General features: G+C 45.5%; 1 protein-coding gene across 4 annotated transcripts in view; it reads right to left on the bottom strand.

Moving 5' to 3' along the window:
• Nucleotides 1-20325, bottom strand: part of ATP8A1 (ATPase phospholipid transporting 8A1) — a 1730029-nt gene that overhangs the window by 11064 nt on the left and 1698640 nt on the right. For all 4 annotated transcript variants that reach the window (XM_069631739.1, XM_069631741.1, XM_069631738.1 and 1 more), the window contains one exon: nt 11570-11661. In XM_069631739.1, the coding sequence (XP_069487840.1) occupies nt 11570-11661 (92 nt within the window). The remainder of the gene's footprint in view (nt 1-11569; nt 11662-20325) is intronic.

Genomic DNA, 20325 nt, shown 5'->3' with positions numbered 1-20325 from the left:
TCTAACAATTTGCTAAATAAATTACTTGGCTCTCTGTAAAGTTATTTCTAATGGATGTTCCTCCCACAGATTCCTTATCAATGATATTCTATCTCCAACGCCAACTGTCTTTGGAAACCTTTTCACACTAAGTGACACAGCGTGCTCAGCACTGCATTTCTATGTGACAGAAGTGACATTGTGATTCAATATATATGGAGCCTCCGGCCACAAGAGCACTGTTCTGCCCCATTTCCCATAATACTGAGCCACAGAGGGACAGACGACGTGTACATGACATCCACCAAGAGGGGTAGGTTGAAAAGGCAATGAGGAATCAGTGGGAGGGACATCTGTCAGAAAGAACATTTCCGAGAGATAAGGAATTTGTTTTCTAATGGATTCCTTCCCTCTACCGATTCCTCATACATGATAGATTCTCACAGCAGTAGGTACAATTGTAGAAGAGAGGAAAGCAAGAGGACATCACCCAGACCAAAAAACTCTGGTGGACCTCCCTACCAAAACGAGCGTCCTGCCCTGAATGGGAATCCGAGCAGTCATATTTAGCAAATGTGTGCAGCACGGCCCATACAGCGAATTGGCAACTATCCAAGACAGGGACCTCCCTCTGCAGGGCAGAGGTGGCATCCAGGCTGAATGAACCCTGAGAACCTCAGAGACATCTTTGCCAGCCAAATTTTAGCAAGTGCAGAGGATGGGTCACCTGGACAAGTTCTGTTTTGTTACGTCGCTGCAGGAGTGGCACCGGCATATCCCACAAAAGGCAAGTTTAACTTTCCTGACGTCCCTCATACAAGAGGCATAGTAGCAAAGGGTCCACACCAGGTCCAGCCAATGGAACCACTCAACATTGGATGGGTGAGGTGGAGGAAAAAATATAGGAAGATGGATCATGAAGCAAGAGCCTTGTTGAAAGGTTCTTTAAGAGACTGATATAGCAGTCATGTATCCCTTTACAGTGCCAATTTGTAGGCCCGCCCCAGACTAATAAAAGCAGAAAATTAAAAACAGAAGAGGAATGACAGATGACTGGGTCCAGATCCCTTTCCAGAACCAAGTCGAGAATGTACTCTGCCTGCAGGCAGAAACAGGCTTAGTGACTGGCCTCCGAGTGAAAACTGGCCTCTCAGTAGACCAGCGTGATGGTTCAAGCCAATGATGTTTGTGGAGGATCCACCTTTCCGACAGGAGATTCCAGGGAGACAGATGGGTATGGCTAGAAGCCACATCCTCCGGGCCCAATTGGAGCAATCAAAATGAGTGTAGACCTCACAAAGTGCAGCTTCAAAATTGCACAATCATCGCCAACACCATGTCCCGTAGACATAAGGGGTAAATGGGAAAGAGATCTTAGCATTTCCATCACAGATACATACTGGACACAGATATGTAGACTCACAAAACAGTTATCCCTGAACTTCATATATAGATTGATACAGTTTAAAGTCCTTAACAGAGTGTCTTACACACCCGCGGTGCTCAAGAAGCTGTTTGCCACTTCGGAAGGAAGTGCCCCAGATGCAGTGAATAAAGCGTTAATATATTGTCATACTGGGAAACAATATGTTATTTGTTCAACTAAATTAATAGTAAATGCCTGGTAGGGACCCCAACCAACTATCTGTTGGGATACACTAAAAAATGCGCTATGGCGTAAACTCGTCAACTTAGTGCTCTTATTAGCTAAAAGAGCCATGCTCATGCGATGGACATGGAAAGAAGCACCTTCACTGAAGGACTGGTTCCAAGATACGGTAAGGGCTAATAACATGGAAGAAATCTACGTACATCTACAGGTGCCCACAGCTCGGCCTAGAGACAATTGGGCGGACCTTCAGTCATATTTGATACGTGAAAGTATGGGGAATGGGAATATGTGATCATTGCCTTGTCGGTTTTACAATTGAAATGTCTAAACATGTAACCAAACTATATGCTTAACATGCTGGCTAAATACACTCCTACGATGTGCAATAAATAAAGTTTTTAAACAAACCAGCGCAGCTTCCTGAGAAATAGTGATATAAGAGGGATTGGCAGGAGAGCACAAAGAGGAGAAGGAAGTCCCAATCGGCAGTCAGTCATCCCCTAGAGCTCCTTGCCAAAATAATTCCCAGTAGTAGAACAAACCTCCTGTTGACACTGGAGGCAAAGAGGTCCACCTAAGGAGTCTCTCACAAGGAGACTATCTCCACCAGAACTTCCTGGCAGAGCTGCCACTCGTCGGAGGCCACAATCTGCCTGCTCAAGGCCTCTGCTATGACATTCTCTGTCCTAGCTAGATGGGCCGCTGTCAGACAAGCCATGCTTTTATGTACATAGGAAAGAAACACTCTTCATCATGCATGTTGAGGTAATCATTGTGTTGATCGTGAGGACCAGCATGCATTTGCTGCACAGTGAGGGGAGTAAGGCAACCAAGGCCAGCCTGATCGCCCGCAGCTCCAGTAAATTGAAACACTCTCAGGCTTCTGTCAGAGACCATAATCCGCTCACTACAAGGTAAGCGTCCAAACGCTTCAAGGGTGCATCCGTGACCACTGTCAGCTGGGGCCAAGGTTGCCGGAGCAACAACCCTCTGAAGTTTTTATTTCAGGGACCACATACAAGATCAGATAACACACAGTCTGAGTTTCCCTGGAACTGAGACCTCTCACAACACTGGAGCCACTGAAGTAACCTCATACCAGTTGGGCCCATCTCACCACAAGGATGCATAATACAATGAGACCCAGTATGGGCAGGAAGGATGTGGCTGGAACCATCTTCTGGGATCGGAAGACTTGAACCAGCTGTAAGATGCTTGCCACATGATCTTCAAGAGGGAAAGCCCTGCTGAGTGTGCAGGATTGTAACAATAAATTGGAGCGACAGATACCGAAACATGGGACTTCTTTAAGTTCAGGGAGAAGCCAAAACTGTGCAATAGACTGCATGTACAGTACAGATTTGCCGACACCTGAACTGGGGGACGAATTGGGACGAGCCAATATTCCAGATAGGGGAAGACAAAGAAATGATTTAACTCTTGGTAATGTTTTTTCTGATGGACGTTCCTCCCTAGGATTAGTCATCTAAAATATTAATCCCCAAGCACCAGCAGCTCTTCAGAAATGTTGTCTGCCGCCACAGGGCGCAGAGCAGTTCCTGCGTCGGCTCTGCCCAATGCCTTTGTGTGCCACGCAGCGGACATGAAGTTGGGGCCAGTATATACAAAGGCATCTCGCCTTGTGACGTCAGTTCCACCCTTTCTCGCAAGCAATCTGATGATGAGAAACCGCAGAACTAAGGTGTACTAGCTACCCCAATAGTGGCATGTAGGGAGGGTGATGAGGAATCTGTGGGAAGAACGTCAATCCCACAGAGTCCTCATTTATGATACACTCCCAAAGCAGTACAAGGAACCAGAGTAGGGAGGGTAGAAACGCCACCACCTAAACCGGGAAACTCTGAAGGATAGCTCTACAGACGAGTGCCCTGACTAGACATATAATCCAAGCAGTAATGCTTAGTAAATGTGTGCAAGGAAGCTCACATAGCTGCTTGGCAAATATCCAGAACAGGCATTGCAGAGCCAAGGTGGCGGTCAACACTCTGGTGAAATGAGCCTTGAGACTTTTAGGGACCCCTTGTCTGCCAGATCGTAGCATTACAAGATGCAGAGAATGATCCATCGAGACAGGGTCTGTTTGGTAACAGCCCTGCCACCTAGGGCACCTGCCTAACCGAAGAAGTGTCTGTCATCTGTCCTATTCTTGTCCAATAGATGTAGAACTTGAGGGCCTGCACCGGATCTAGCTGATGGCAATGCTCCTCTGCCTTGGAAGGATGAGGGAGAGGACATAAGACTGGCAGATGGATCTTTTTGAGAGAGATGGAAATCAGAGACCACCTTCAGTAGGAAGGATGGTCTAATGATCAATGTTGACTTCTCCTTGAAGAAAACCAAGTAGGCAGGATTAACATACAGCATGCAGCTCACTCACCAGTCTAGCGATAGTGATGGCAACCAGAAAAATCACCTTAGGTGGGAGCAGTCTTAAAGAACAAGAATAAAGGGGCTCAAACAGAGCGCCCATGAAAAATGTTAACACTAAAGTTAAATCCTATGGCAGAACTAACTAGCGTGGGGGAAAACATATTGTAAAGGCTCCTAAGGAATTAAATTACCATGGAGTTCGCGAAAAAGGAGATCTGATCCAGGGTCCTCTTGAAGACTGAAATGGCCTCAAGATACCCCTTCACTGTACCAATGTGTAATCCCGTCAGGCCCAAAGACAGAAGAAATTCCAATAACGAGGGAGTGGAGCAAGTAAAATGGTCGAGATCCCTTTACCGGCACCAAGCCGAAAGCTTCTGCCACCTGCCGGCATAAATGGACTTGATTGCGGGTCTTCTAGCAGAAAGGAGTATGTCCAGAATATCATCCGACAAATCCCACTCCCTATACCTCAGGCTTTCAGCAGCCAAGCATGAAGATTCAGACTATGGAGGTTCAGGTGCAGGACCCTTCACGCTGAGTGGGAGAAAAGGTCTGGCCTCTGCAGAAGAGGCCAGGTAGGGCAGATGACCATATCCAGCAACTCCGGATACCACGTTCTCTGAGCCCAGTCCAGATCAATTAATCTCATTGTGGACCCGAACAGACGCAGTCTCCTGAGAACCAGCGTAATGACCGGGATCTGCAGGAAGGCAGAGCTACTCGAAGTCCTATTCAACCATCAAGGCATCCCCTAAAGCTACCAGATTAGGCAATTCTCTGGAGCAGAACCACCTGCACTTCCTTTTTGTGCTGGAAGTGAAGAGGTTCACCTGGGGCGTACCTCAGCAGGAGAAAATCTCCTCCAGAACTTCCTGGCAGAGCTCCCCTCAGACTGATGTGCTACTGGCACTCTGATGGGGACCACAAGGTCTCAAACGTGAGCGGCCCAGCCCTTCAAGCACACATACGACGCTAGAGTCACTTGTGGCCAGGTTTGGTGGAAAAGCAACCCCCTCGGGAGGTTGTCGTTCACGGACCAGGATTGTTGGTCTCTGGACACACTTTCTGAGATCAGAAGGAGGTCTGAAGTTCGTCCCTGAAACTAAGACCACTGCGAGCGCAGCAGCCACTCCAGCCATCCCATGCACAGTCGGGTTTCTGGTAACACCAAGGAGCACAATGCCATAAAACCCAGTAAGCGCAGAAAAGCATAGGCTGGAACTGTCGTCTAAGGTTGGCAAACCTGGAACATCTTGGAGACGTTTGCCACTCTGTTTTCAGGCAGGAAACCCTGACCAATTTGAGAGTCTAAGACTGCACTGATAAATCTGAGGGACTGGGAGCAATAGGCTGTATGTCCAGTACAGGTGCGCCAACTCTGGTGAGTGGGCCTGGATGAACCAATCGTCAAGGCAGGGAAAGCCATGAATGCCTTTCCTCCTGAGTCGAGACGTGACTGCTGCTAGCAGCTTGATGAAAACCCAGGGTGCTGAACACAGGCTGAAAGTGTGGACTTTGAACTGGAAATGACAGTTCCCCACTTTCAATCTCAGATACTTCCTGTGCTTCTTGTGGGTATCCACATGGAAGTAGACATCCTGGAAATCAAGGGAAATTAGCCAGTTGTTCAAATCCAGTGCCTGTAGGATCTAGGCCAAAGTGACCATCTTGAACTTGTCCTTGAGCAAGTACAAGTTCAGAAGCCGCAGATCCAGCATTGGCCCCAGACCTATGTCCTTCTTCAGCACCAGAAAGTATGTTGAATACCAACCACTGCCTTGTTCCAAGCAGGGTACCATCTCTATGGCCCCTTTTGCCAGTAGCTGGCTGAACTCCTCCAGCAGGAGAGTTTCTGGAGGCAAGGGTTGGTGACAAAGGGGGCGGTCTGGAAGGAGGGAGGAAAAAGGAAGGCACTAACTCTGCTGGATGTCCTGTAAGGCCCAGGCGTCCAAGGTGGAATTCTCCATTCCTTGCCAAACAGAAATATCCTGCCACCTCGGGTGATAAATTGCAGAAGTCCACTTAAGAGAAGCATTGAACCGGGGTCTATGGTGGACACTCTAGAGGTGGAAGCACCTCCTCTAGGTGCACCGTGGCCCCCTAACCCTGTAGGGACGACGTTGCTCTTGCCTGCCCGAGGGTGACTGACATCTACCTCAATGGAAATAAGAAGCAAAGGGGACAAAAACCCCTGCCCTCTGGGCTCATAGGGTGCTGTTCATGCACCACTAGTCCTAGCGACTTGGTGGTCACTTTACAGGCTTGAAACTTCTGGAGTACTCCTCAGCCTAGGTGCCGAACAAGTTCATGCCATCACAGAGCATGTTTAGGAGTTTCGCTTGCATGTCAGTAGCAAACCCTGACGTCCTCAGCCAAAATGTACACTGCAAGACCATGCTGGTGGCCATCATCCTTGCAATGCAGTTTGCAGTGTCTAGGCCAGACCGCAAAATCTGATGAGTCTCTTTGACGTCTGCAATTAGTGCCTCAAAAAACCCGTCACAAATCTCCCCCTCTGGGATGTGCTCAGCTGCCTCGGTCATCACTGACCACAGAGAAAAAGAAAATGTGGCTGGAATGAGGACCCCCAAAAGCAATTCATCCTCAAGGCTAAATTATCCAAAATCCTGGCAGACAGGCGGAAACGCCTTGAGGCCACCATCACATCAGAGGAAGGAAACAAATCCAAAGATTCTGTTCCCCATAATAAAACCCCGGGTCCAGATGGTTTCTCCAGTTCTTACTATAAAGTGTTCTAGGGATTATTTCTTCAACCATTGACTAACCTTTTCTACTTGATTTCACAAAAGGGGAAAGTGTCACAGGATGTGGCACAATCCAGGACGATCCTAGTGCTCAAACCTGGGAAAGACCCAAAAGATTTCGCAAGTTATCGTCCTAATTCTCTCCATAATGGAGATATAAAAATCTATGCGAAGATCCCGACGGGTCGCCTTGTTGGGTGTGCTGCCAGAGGTGATACATCCAGACCAAACAGGTTTTTATCACCGGTAGATCCACACACGGCAATATCAGGAGAGCTATTAATCTTACTGAACGGGGTAGAAGAATGGAGCAAAATATGTCAGTAGTAGGGCTAGAGGCTCACAAGGCTTTCAACAGCATGGACTCAAGATTCCTGAAGTTAACACTTCAGGCGTTTAGGGTGGGTCCTAGATTAATGGAAATGGTTTTGGCTAACTTCAAAATTTTGCCCACGAAGATCTATGTCAATGGGGAGCTTACCCCTTATGAATATTACTAGAGGGACCTGTCAGGGATGTCTGTTGTCCCCCTTGATATTCGCAATGGCTATCGAGCCAATGGCCTCACTAGTTAGAGGTAGGGAGGACATTTGGGGTAGAACGTGTGGGGGCTCAAACATAGAATAGCACTATAGGCGGATGAGGTAGTCTTTTTTAGGGACGAGAGATCTTTACCATTGGCAATGGGAATTCTGAGTGACTTTGGAGAGGTTTCAGGATTTTGGATAAATTGTTCAGAATCTAAGGGACTCAATGTAAATGAGGGTCCTGAGGTAGTGGAGCGACTGGCCAGACAGTACCTCCTAAACTCGGAAGTGGACAAGGTTGATTATCTGGGGTTCAAACTAAGTGTTATGAGGGGCTTTGTAATGCTAATATTACGGATCTGTGTAAATCAATATATAAGGACCTCACTAGATGGGATCTGAAAGAATTATCATGGCTAGCATGAGTACCGTTGATAAAGATGACGCTTCTACTTTGGGTCCTCCCGATTTGACATTTACAGGGGGAAATTGTTCTGTTCATTTGAAACAAAAAAGGCCTATAATACTGAGGGAAATCTTGACTAGGGCTCCTTTTGGGGGTGGGGGTTGGGCGTCCCAGACATTAAAAAATATCTGGCTGCTGGACAAATGGTTTCTATGCTGGGAAGGCCATTGGAAAATGGAGTTGGGGGTGTGTGGTACATAGTGTTGCATCTATTCCTTTGCATAAACCTCTCTTCCTAGAAGGGGTGGGGGAAATGTGGGGGGAGGCAAGCGTTAACGGATGCACTGTAGAAGGTAACATGCAGGTAGAGAACCTTGTGAACTCGAAACATTCCTCCTGGTATGGGTCCTCTCCCTCGCCTATCACCCATAACCCTGCGGCCACACCAGAATTGAATACAGCCTCCATTACCAACTGGGAGCAAAATGGGGCTATTCGGCTTACTGATCTCTACTTAGAGGACAAACCAATGACATTTGAGGAATGCAAGGGGAAATATCATATTTAAGAATGAATGAAGTGATCACAGTATTTTAGAGGTCAAATTCAATATTGTCCTGTATATTAGGGAATGCTCCAAGATGCCCCAATTAAGAACTACCGCCTTGCGTAATGCCATTTGCTGGTTACATCTCTAAACCTAGCATTGCACTCCATCATGCATGTGACCTCATTGGTGGAAGATGGAGGTGTTCTATGTAAAGAACTTTGATGGCTTTATGAGCAATGTGGTTAATCAAGTGACAAAAAAACTCTAAGAACAGAGGTAGGAACACCATTAATTCGATACATATTCATAATGAAGAGCTAGCAGCAGCAAGGGGAATTATGAGAAAAGAGATTAGACATTTTAAGATCTCAACTCTAGACCCCCTGCTAAAGTTGAACCATATAAAAAAACTAAGCAAAAATATAAAAATGTCTGCAAATCAATTAGAGCGTCCATGATGCAACGGGATCCTGAGGCTATGCTTCTAATCCTGACTGTGTCTAAAGTAGGGACATTTGGGACCTTGATTAATAAACAAGACTCTATCATTAATAAGTCCAAATTAATGCAGTTTTGGAACATCAGTGGATTAACTTTTTTGGCGACATGTATGGTATTCCACTAACAACTATTGGTAATGATCACACTATTAATCTCCCAGCTATTAAACAGAAGTGGCCATTTGAACTCGATAAGAGAAGTTATTTATAACTTAATAATAAAATGTAAGAAGTCTAGGGTACCAGGGCCGAATGGCCTCGCAAATAACACCTTTAAGGCTGACCCTTCCGATTGGACCAATGTTCGGTTTCTGCAATTTGGAAGTATACTAGATACTGGTTTGCTGCCAGTTTCTTGGAGTACGGCAAATGTTGTCCCGATTAAAATGGATAGTATATCTGAGTCTAGAAATCACCAACCCATATCACTAATTGATGCCGAATGTAAAAATGTTACTTCCCTCATTTTAATACATCTGGAGAATTGGGCCGCTAATATACATGTCCTGAACAAACTACAGACCGCCGGCTTCCGTAGAACCAAGGACAGCACTTGTAAGTTCATTCAGGGCTTCAAGCCCAAGGACGTCAGGTGGTTGGTGGGTGTGGGGGGCGGGGAAGACGTGGGTTAAAACTGATATCAAGCAGTGGTGTGTTCCAGAAGAAGTGTGTTCAGCACTCAGAGGAAAGTAACCAAGGTCAAGTGGCTCAGCTAGCTCCATGTATACTAACCATGACATCATATCCAGAGTCATGGGCACCAACAACAGGGAGCAGAGCTGATGCACAGATGCAGTGCGTCCCCAAGTGGCTGAAAAAGGGGTTTAAGCCAGAATGACACCTAGAGGATATTTCTGAAATGAGGAATCTGTGGAAGGAAGCAACCCATTAGAATACACAATTTCAGAGCAAAGGGAAATTCAGAGTGATATTCAGACATGCCAAGTGTGTTCTGTGGGATAGGGATGTATCTTACACATTTCAAAAATAAGTATACTACAGTGAAGAAACCAGATCAGGGGAAACAATCAGCATTCAAACTTAGCACTAATACAATTAGTAATAATGATGAATATTCGTAGAGTAAAAGCTACAAATAAAATAGTCTCAAGTCACATCAAATTAAAGTGTTATCATGCAAAGCCATGAATGTCCCTATAGCTAAACCTGGGTTTTACCAACATATACCACTTATTGCATTTATGAAGGCTTTATTGTGTTGGTTATACATCAAAAAAAGCCTGTGCGTAGCCCTGTTGTCAGCTCACTGTAGACAGTAGCCAGCAAGGCTCCTGCCAGAGCGAATGTCTTCCTATTTATATTCAACCACAGATTCTATTAACAAGAACCGTTTGCCAGGGCCCAAAGAGAAATGTGCACGTCTCAGTTATTCTTCAAAACCGGGAGGCCAGGAAGAGGGATAATAGTAGGTGGGTGGGGTCTCTGTGGAAATCCCAGGCTCCACCTTATGAATAGTCATTCCCTATTCCACCCCTCGTTATTGTTATGCACCCACGCACTTGCCATGTTGAATAGTGCTCTGACTTAACCATTTTTTCAAGCTGCAATGGAAGGGTTGAGAGTTGATTTTGAAGGGCCCTGCTGCTTTTACAAAGATCCTCAGAGCTTGTCAAAAGCGATGTTCTAGTATACTTTGCAAATATTTTTAATAGTTTGAGGTTACATCGAAAAGCACGTCTGTCCAGGTACTGCCCACGTTCCTTTGTGACAACAAACATGCTTACAAATTCATTTATGCGCACACAGTGCAGCAAATTTGAAACTCACAAGCTAATAAGAGCATGGAATCTGCTGTCACTCAACAGCTTAGAATAGGCACAGGAATCCCTATGTAAATGGGCTCTTTACTGGGGGGTCAGGCCCATCAACCAGGCTGTCATCGACAGACTGGTGTCCGCACTAATCTTCAACTAATTTAACAAGCACAAACATTTCTATAAGAAAAGCTTGTTTGAGAGGCACATACTATCATTTCAATTTGTGTGCATTGGCATTTTTCACAATTTAGACAAATCGTCACAGAGCTTGCCACTTCACTGGCCCTTCCACAAAATCTTCTCGGGAAAGGCTCTATTATACTATATCTGCAAACACAGAACACAACTTTGACCAACCTTAGCTTATGGAAATCATTTTGCAAACTGAAACCTTTGCTGAATTATCGTCACATAAATTATCACTTCTACTTGAAGACAGGACACTCATTATCAAACAAGAAATGGCGACAGAAGGAAAACCGTCCCAAAATATGCACTGGAAATCACCATGGCAATCATGTAATAGGCAAATATATAGTGGTATGTTCCACTGGAAGAGCCGGCGAGATGCTACTAGGGGTGCTACTGTCAACTGGATCCATATTTGCTTACCTGTTGATGAGTGGCGTTTACCACATGATGAAATAACTTTCTTTTGCAATCTGTCAACATCCTACAGTATGAATTACAAGTATTGTGTTCTGGCCAACAGTTGGAAATAGCAAAGGAAAGAGAAGGTCCCAGAAAGCAAGGAAGGCATGCATGCATGCATGCTAAGTAAGCTATGCGTGTTACCATATCCAAGACAGAAAACCAGATGGACACAATGAGCTTCGAAACTTGATTGCATTATGAGCTTTGCGGATTAGTCAAGTATCAATACCAACATGTTCCTTTCACTAGCTTAATGTACATTGTAAATGTATTAGTTTACCTATACATCTGCTCTGTTATTTTAATGAACTTGTGATAAATAAAAATGCACAATTTTTGGAAAGCCCTTTTCTCGACATTACATGTGCAAATAAAGGCAAATGCCTAAAATATAAAACACTTACGTAGGAGATTTTGCTGTAATGATTCGGAGCGGTAAATATTTGATGTATTTTTCTTGAAAACATTTTTCAAAAGCTGAGCTCTTTCCGTCAAGCTAATAAGAAAATATAGATTTGTTGAAGATATGAGTTTCTCAATGAAACTGCTTGTCCCATTACACTTCTAACACATGCAAACACATTTCAGCAACAAAGCATCTTTAGCCAGCCACTGCGCACCATTGGAAGGGTTACTGTAAGAAAGTGATGGCCAGTGAAATCGTTGCCTGAAAGAAATCGAGTACAATGAAGTCGGTGAAAGCATACCGATTTGCTTTATTAGGTTTTTTTTCACACATCGATTTCGGAACGATTATATCACATACAACCACCGCCGAGATACCACCAAACTTATAATGAGGCCCACTGTCTCCATTTAGCTTTTTACATAAATGTCAGCATTCCCATCACCATCTTGACAAAATAAGCTTCATTTTTTACGTTTCCCAACATTTCCAGCTACTATTCACTTCCAGGTACGTTCTGTGTGGCTTTACGTGCTTGGACAATTGGAGCAGATCCAATGCTGCGTTTGTGTGATTTACACAAAGAGTCACTACTGAGACTCTATTTTGGCCCATTTGAAAATCTAATTTTCCTCATGCTACACCTATTGAGACAACTACAGCTTTGTAATTTAAGACTGAAAAAAAAAATTCTAGAGTTTTAATCTTTCATACGTTCACATGCTTCCCTGCTATTAGGCTGGGAGTACTCAGGCATTGACAACGCAGTTCACATTAACACAAACAAGCTTTGGCAAATCAAACAGTTTGGGCTTTTGGGAAGACAAGAGATCGGCAATTGCCAGGCACCCCTATAATAGTACTACATTCAGTACATAAAAGATACGAAGAGATGAATGTTGATTATAAATAAAGTGGCTGTATGGACACTTGGTTACAACAATTACATTAAACCAGGAGCTCCTTCATAGCTGTAATAGCGGCCATTAACTCTCAGGAGACTACTTGTAAATTACACTGGCATCCCCTACATAACACAAAGTTAGATGCTGCTGCCCGGCAGCACTAGCCCAAAGCGATTCTAGGAGTGTGAGGTGTTTTGGGCATGGAGGAGCAGGTAAAGGAAAGGAATAGCTATAGGGATTGGCATTGCCACGAACACCTACACGTTGCGTGCCTTTTCACATGCCATCTTCCTGCTACTTGTATATCGATGCAATACATTTGGCATATAGGTGGCACAGCCACAATTAAAAACGTATTTCCCTTAGGTGCTCTACCACCCTCATTCCAGCCTTTTGCTCTTTGCCAATGAGATACTAGGGCCAACACAAACGCCCAGAGGCCATCTTCAGATTCTTTACAGCATGATCAAGGTTTGGGGCCCTGTTTACAAGCCCCGATTCCTTCAGCGTTTTTTTCAAGACAATCATCCAGCAAGAGCTAAAAAATCGAGATTTTTAAAAATTATTTTTGTATTAGTGTGTTTCAGTTGATACAACTTTTCATACAATAAATATCAATAAATCACAAAATAACTCATAAAATACAAACAATTCAACAATAAAACCAAATTTCCAGTCATATTACCAATTCTAAACAGGACTACACCAATCCAAATATTGAAGATGACCACAGAGACTTTCCATCAACTTTAAAACCAATACCAGCATTGCCTTATGGTAAATCGCTCAGTAGTCAGTCGACCCTGCATCAATTAGAGTCGTTTATCTGGGAAATGTAAGATAAGGGTTTTCATATTTCAGAGTGTCTGGAAGTTTCCCCCTCCCCCAGGGTGCGTCCAAGCGAAGGGGGAGAATCTCTCGGATCCCCTCATCCTCAGAGGTCCCTGAAGCGTGTTAGTTCCCAGATATTCTTAAAATGGTGGAAACAAGGGGGGAACGATTCTTTGAGAGCTTCACCAACTAAAGAATGTCAATTTAGAAACTAAACACGGGGCATGACTCTATTGCTTGTACCTGGATCAGGATATTGCGACCTGTAAGATTTGAAAGTAAGATTTGAAAGTATTTTTCCAACAAGACCTTGTTAGAGAGACAAGTGTTTTGTAGCCTGGTTAGATGTAGGGAAAGCTGTGCGAGACCCACAGGGTCTATGAGAAATGCTGCCAGAACAAGAAGAATGTCCACAAAATGTCTGCCTTTAAATAGAGCAAGGTCCAATGAGAAGCGACCTAGGGGGGAAAAAAAGGTCAAGGGTTCTGGCCTGATACAGGCATCAAAGGAGACTTACCTGCCTTCCCTAAAAGGCAATGTCCAACAAGCCTATTGAGGTACTCACCACCTTTTATTTGAGTTTTCCAGCACTGGTATGTTTTATTGAATCACATTCTTAATTTATTCCCAGTCATTAATCTTAGAAGGAACCCTCAGCACAGAGAAAATAACAGAGCAGTACCTATAAAACGTAACTTATATTTTGTCCACCTCAATTTGCTACTTATCTAGTTTAGGCCCCACCCCTGGAGCAACAGTGCACGATGTAGCATGCTAATGCCCAAATTCACTGAAGCCTCGATGGAAAGGCGGATAGGTGGTATGTCAGTTTTTGAAAGATACATCTGGAGAACTACAGTTTCAGGTAGCTCATTTTTCAATCTAGCATTGGATGTTTCATAGAATAATGTGCACAAATTAACTGTGTACAGGCTACGAAGAGAGGATTGGTTGTCCTTAAGTCCTTTGTTCTGTCGAGACAGAAACACAGCCCCCACTTGACATTCAGAGTGTGATGCCTGCACTCTATGGGCGAGAAATAATCCCTGAAGAAGGTCAGTCACTGCTGCATTACTGCACCGCGCAACTAGGAGTTGGCCGGAATGTTGGAGGATTCCTCAACAATGAGCTGGTGTTAAATATGCCGACTTTCTGCCCATTTTCGGTGGAATTACTGCGGCAGAATTACTGATGCAGTGATTCCACAGAAAATGCCCCATTTAGTTTGGAGCAAGTGGCAGTAAAGGTAATTGCGTTGGGTGGTATTCCAATAGATTTACTGCAGGAATACCACACAACTCGTAATGCGGACCATTGTCTGGTTTACTGAAAGGTCTGACAGCACTTGGGGTAGGAAGCGAGGGTGCAACATCAAAATAGCGTTGTCTTTAAAGAACATGGTATACGGCTCCTTTACCAAATTTTCTTGGATATATCCAGTTCTCACTGATGTAATAGTCATCAAGAAACCCACCTTTTAAGATAGGAACTTGATGTCATCTACATGGATGGGCTCAAACAGAGGTTTCACGCACCTTGAATGGGTTTTAAATCCACTGTTTGCAGACCAGTGGATTATAATCTGCTTCACCATGGGATCAGCATTTAACAACAGCACATTGACTGGACTTGCATAAGAGGTTATGACTGCAAAGTGGACTTTGAACTGGCAAGCTAAAGCAGGTAAAACAAGAGCTTGTGTTCTTGAAAAGACCTAGAGTACCAACTATTCTGGGAGCGCATTCACTTCCGGAAATACAAAGTTCTAGTAGACCGGGCCTTCGTCGCAGTGCAAATGTTGAGGCAATATTTGGGCAGGTCTAAGTGGCAGTGCGTAGCAGTTCAAGTGCCAAGCTGTTAGAATCCTTCTTTATAATCCCAGATCATTGTTCCTATCTCTCTTTCTCTAGAGTAGCACAGTGTAGGAAACTCCTGTAATCTCGTCTGTTCCAATGGTACCAGAGGTCTTGATGGCAAAGCATACAGGAATGTCCCTGTTCACTGGCAGGAAAAAGGCATCTCTCAGTGATTCCCGTCTCCAAAAACCTGCTTGCAAACAACGGACACTTGAGAGTTAGTCCACATTGCGAACAGATGGGTGCCTAGCATCCCCCCACCCCACCTGAAGAAGAATTCATAGAGTTGCTGGTTGTCTATCTCTGTGGATTATATTATGGCGTTGCTTCTGGCCTACTATTCACAAGATATCGTTGACATTCTGCCAAATTTGTCTGCAAATATTTTGGAGGTTCCTGGCGAGTGTTGGCATTGAATCAAAACTCCTTGCCCTTGCCCTTGGGTGCACAGTTGGAGAGGAGGGCCAATCGTGTTCCCTCACTTCCTTGTAGATACAGTGAATGGAAGCAGTGTTCTCTGTTTGCACAATGTGACCTTTGAGGTGCTAGTTGTGGAGGGTCAGGGAAACAATGGGGCCAGGGGAAGCTACCAGCTCCGTGATGCAACCATTGAAGATTGTATATGGATTCCCAGTCATCCCTCAGTCTTCCCATTACCTGCCCCAGAATCTCCCTTACAGAAAAGATGATGTAGCACCACCCCAAAAGGTATGTACAAAGTAATCCATGAAGAAGGATATCCAAAAGGTTCACATTGAGAGTAGCGACTAGGGAGGGAAGAAACCTCCCAAGAAAATGAGCCCCAGGAATAATTTCTTATGGATTCACCATACAGGGAAATCTGCTTGCAGTGTCATGCAAGGACCATAAATCCCTGTAGAGTCAGACTCCAAGACAAGCAGATCTGGGGTGTGGAAGCCCTAGCATGGATCATGGATTGCAGCACAATTAGAAATATATAGCAACTGAGAAAACTAAGCTGAGTGAACATCAGTAAACCTCTTGCCCAGGATTTTGAAAAATGTGCTCAGTCACCATGACACGGCTGCCTGGTCTCAAGTTTGTGGGCAGGATTTTTGAGACCTCTGAAGGATAGTAACAAGATGGATGCTCCTCCCAGAGATTCCTCATCTATGATATTCATATCCCAGCGCAGATGATCTTTGGAAACATGTGCGCCACCAGGGGGGCTGAGTGGCGTGCCGCGCCCGTGACCTTAGTTCCACCTTTTTCCCTAGCACTCTGATGTGGAGGGATCGCGAATCCAACGGCGTACAAACTATCCAATAAAGTGGGGCAGGATGAGAGGGTGATGAGGAATCCGTGAGACGAACATCCATCAGAAAGCACATTACCGACAGGCAAGTAATTTGTTGTTGTAATGTATTCCTTCCTACCACGGATTCCCCATCAATGATAGACTCCCGTACCAGTACATGGATCCTGAGGAGGGAAGAGAGGAAGAGGACACCACCCAGACCAGAAAACTCTTGAGAACAGCCCTGCCAAAGCAAGCATTTTGCCCCGAGAGCAAATCCAAGCAGTAATGCTTGGCAAACGTGTGCAGAGAAGCCCACGTAGCTCCTTGGCAAAGGTTCAAGACAGAGAATCTCCTCTGTAGGGCAGAGGTGGCACCCAGACCTGTGGTAGAATAAGCCCTGAGCCAGTCAGGCACATCTTGCTCGGGCAGATCATAGCATTCTGAGCTACCGAAAATGTTAATCCACCTTGACAGGGAATTTCTGGCCACACTCCTGCCAGGACGGACACTAGCATAATCCCCAAAAGGCTGTTAATCTTTCTTGCCATTCTTTGTCCGAGGGACCAAGTATCTGAGGGCCCACGCATGGTCCAGCTGATGAAATGACTCCTCTGCCCACCCTTGAAGAGTGAGGCAGAGGAAAGAAGACGGAAAAATTGATCTTTTGAGAGAGGGATGGACATCTGAGACCACCTTCAGAACGAAGGAAGGTCTCATTCTCAAACTAACATTATCTTTGGAGAAAACCAAATAGGAAGGTTTAACAGACAATCCCTGGAGCCCACTCACCCATCTGACAGAAGTGATGGAAACTAGCACAATCACCTTAATGGTGTGCAATCTGAGAGAACATGAATGGCGGGGTTCAAACAGACCATCCATAAGATATTTTACAAGTAAATTCTAATCCCACACAAGAACCACACACTGTTGTAATGGAAACTGATTGCACAATCCACAAAAAATGCAGAACAGCAGGGATTGTGAAGAAAGAGCCTTGCTCAGGGATCCTCTTAAAGAAAAAGAGATAGCAGCAGGTACCCCTTACACAGTGACAATCTGCAAGACCGTACCGCCACAAAGACAGCAAAAAATCAACAACAGATATGGGACATGATACGGCACCCAGATCCCTTTCCTGGCATAAAGCAAAGAATTTAAGCCTACAGAGAAGAACCAACAGGCGCCCTAACCTGCATGCGCTCAGCACACAAAATAACTGATAGTCACAGCAAATGCCAAAGTACAACAAAAACAAATCTATTGTTGTTCTCGTGATTTTGACAGTTTGATTTCAGCCAACACGTGTTTCGACCTATTCAAGTCTTCTTCAAAGCTATTATCCAAATTCCATATGGTTACTTGACGACGGAATCCAAATCCCCAAATGCTCTGTGATGATAAACTCTAAAGTCGAGTTTCAAGTAAGCCACAATAACAATGCTATAGAAGCTGGTGTTGCTAGGAACTGGTAAATTTGCACTGAATCGTTAAACCCAGCACAACCTCAGTGGGCAAGACTGGCATCACGTTTGCACACTCAGTGCTTGTGCGCTCGTGATGCCAGTCTAACCTACTGACGCTGTACATGCATCAGAGAGATGTTCGCCACTCGGTCCTTAGACAAAAAGGCTTTGCCTGAGCGATTTCCCAAAAACACCCTGAAAAACCAGAGACACTGGGACGGGAAAACCAGAGAATGTTTGAAGCTCAGGGAAAAGCCTAAGCTATGCCAAAGACTGCATATACAGGGCAAGTGTGCCAACGCCTGGTCTGGGAAGAGCTGTTGAACAAGCCAGTCATCCAGACAAAGACATGAATGCCTTCTCTTCCGAGGCAAGCCGCTAACCATGCCAGCAGTTTAGTGAAGACCCTGGGTGCCGAAGATAAGCCGCATGACAGAACCTTCAATTGATAGTGGCCTGGTCCCACTGCAAATCTCAGGTACTTCCTCAGAGTTTGGTAGATAGGCCCATGAGAGTAGGCATCTAGAAGATACAGCAAGACTAGCCAGTCCTGCAGGTCGAGGGCTTCAAGGGTTTTGTGCTGACGGTACCAGTTTCCTGACCATGGCTGCCACATACTGGAACTCCCTTCTTTCTCATATCAGGCTAATCGACTCTCACACAGCCTTCCGGAAAGCTATCAAGACCAGGATATTTGTATGACGCTGCACCTGTACCCTCCCCCTTTGCATCCTTTGTTCTTGCTCAAATGTGCTGTTGTTCTCCCTTTGGAATATGATTACCCTCACAACTACCTGTAACTGTATCTATGTAACTGTATCTATGTAACTGTAACCATGTAACATGAACTAAGTAATTTTGCTGCTGGGTTGCATTCTTTATAACCCTGAATCAAGCCTACCTACTCTCTCCTGTAATAGCGCCTCGATGCCTGTGGGCTGTAGTGCGCTCTACAAATCCCAAACAATAAATACATAAAAGGATCTGAGCTAGAGTAACCATCCTGAACTTGTCCATGCGCAGGTACAGCTTCAAGAGGCGCGAGCCGGAAATTTAGTATGGGGCGTAAGCACCCATCCTCTTTCGGCACCAATAAATAGGTTGAGTACCAGCTCCTGCCTCGTTCCGAGCTGGGCACCGGGATGACGTCCAATCTGAGGAAGGGGTGGTAAGAACAGGGGGTTTGGAGCGAGAGGGAGGCGAGACCACTGATAGGATCCATGGATCAGCGAAGAGAGTCCGCCAGGACTGAATTTGAAGCGCAAGCCTGCCCCCCACTGGAGAATTGAGGACCTTGATGACAGCATCATTGCTTCTTTCCCTCCGAGGCAGGTGCCTGGAAGGAGGACTAGAAGAAGCCTTTGTGGGAGGTCCTAAGTTACTTGTGCCTGTGTTGGCTGGGAGACCGGTCGGGTTGCCTAGCTCGCCACTCCTGGAAGCCCCTGAATTTGACGAACATTTTTCCCCCGTCGGATCGGCTTGCCCCTGCCCCTATGGCTTGGTTGTAGGCTCTGCCAGTATAGCCCATGACTTGACGGTTTGAGAACTGTTCTTTTTCTTGTTAAGTTCCTCATCCGTGGATGAGTGGAAAACCCCCCTTCAAAGAGAAGATCTATGAAGTGGTCTTGGACGTCTGAGTTAAGTCTGGTAGCTTTGAGCCACGCTGTCCGCCTCATATCAGTGGCCACGCAAATGGCCCTGCCGGCCGTGTCAATATGAGCCACAGAAGATTCCATTATGTCCTGTGCTACTAGCCAGGCTTCGGCCAATCTGCATTTGAAGTATGCTTGTCTGTGTACTGGCAGATCTGGAAGTTATTTTGAAATTTCCCTCCATAGCCTCAGATTTGCAGCAGCCAGCATTCTGTCTCCATTAACTTGCCGCAGGTGGAGGCCGGCGTTGGAATAAACCTTTTTTCCATAAACCTCCTTGCCCAACAATGCCATGGTAGAGGAGAATGATGTGGAGGCCTGCAGTTTGGCATAACTGGAAACAGCTGCTACCACCTTTGAATGAGGCTGAGGGTGAACCGACAGGAGTAAAGTATCCCCTTCTGCCTGCCTATATTTAGCATCCAACCGTTTGTTGATGGGCTGCGTTGAGTGGGACTTGGACCAGCCCTTTTCTGCCAGAGCTTCCACATTTTTGGGAGAGAAATGCCTGATCTGCTATCTGATTTGATGGTCAGGACTTCAGCTAGGACCCCCGCCTCTGGTTGTTCCTGCTGAGGCTGAGGGATGCCCAGATACTCCGCCAATCCCACCATCCTGTCATGGAAGGCCCTCGCTGAAGACGAACTGTCCGGATCCTCCTCTTTGCCTGTGTCCCCCTGGTTCGTGGCCCCCTTGGGCATGAGGTCCACATCCCCTTGGTCTGCAGGATCAGTGGGTGGCGTCGCCAGTAGACCTACCATGGCCTAAGGCACTGAAGGAGGT

This window comes from Ambystoma mexicanum, chromosome 6q (genome assembly GCF_040938575.1).
Source record: "Ambystoma mexicanum isolate Mex_15411 chromosome 6q, UKY_AmexF1_1, whole genome shotgun sequence".
NCBI classification, from domain to species: domain Eukaryota; kingdom Metazoa; phylum Chordata; class Amphibia; order Caudata; family Ambystomatidae; genus Ambystoma; species Ambystoma mexicanum.
The sequence above is the reverse complement of the archived record's forward strand: the minus strand, read 5'-3'. Positions and strand labels throughout refer to the sequence as shown.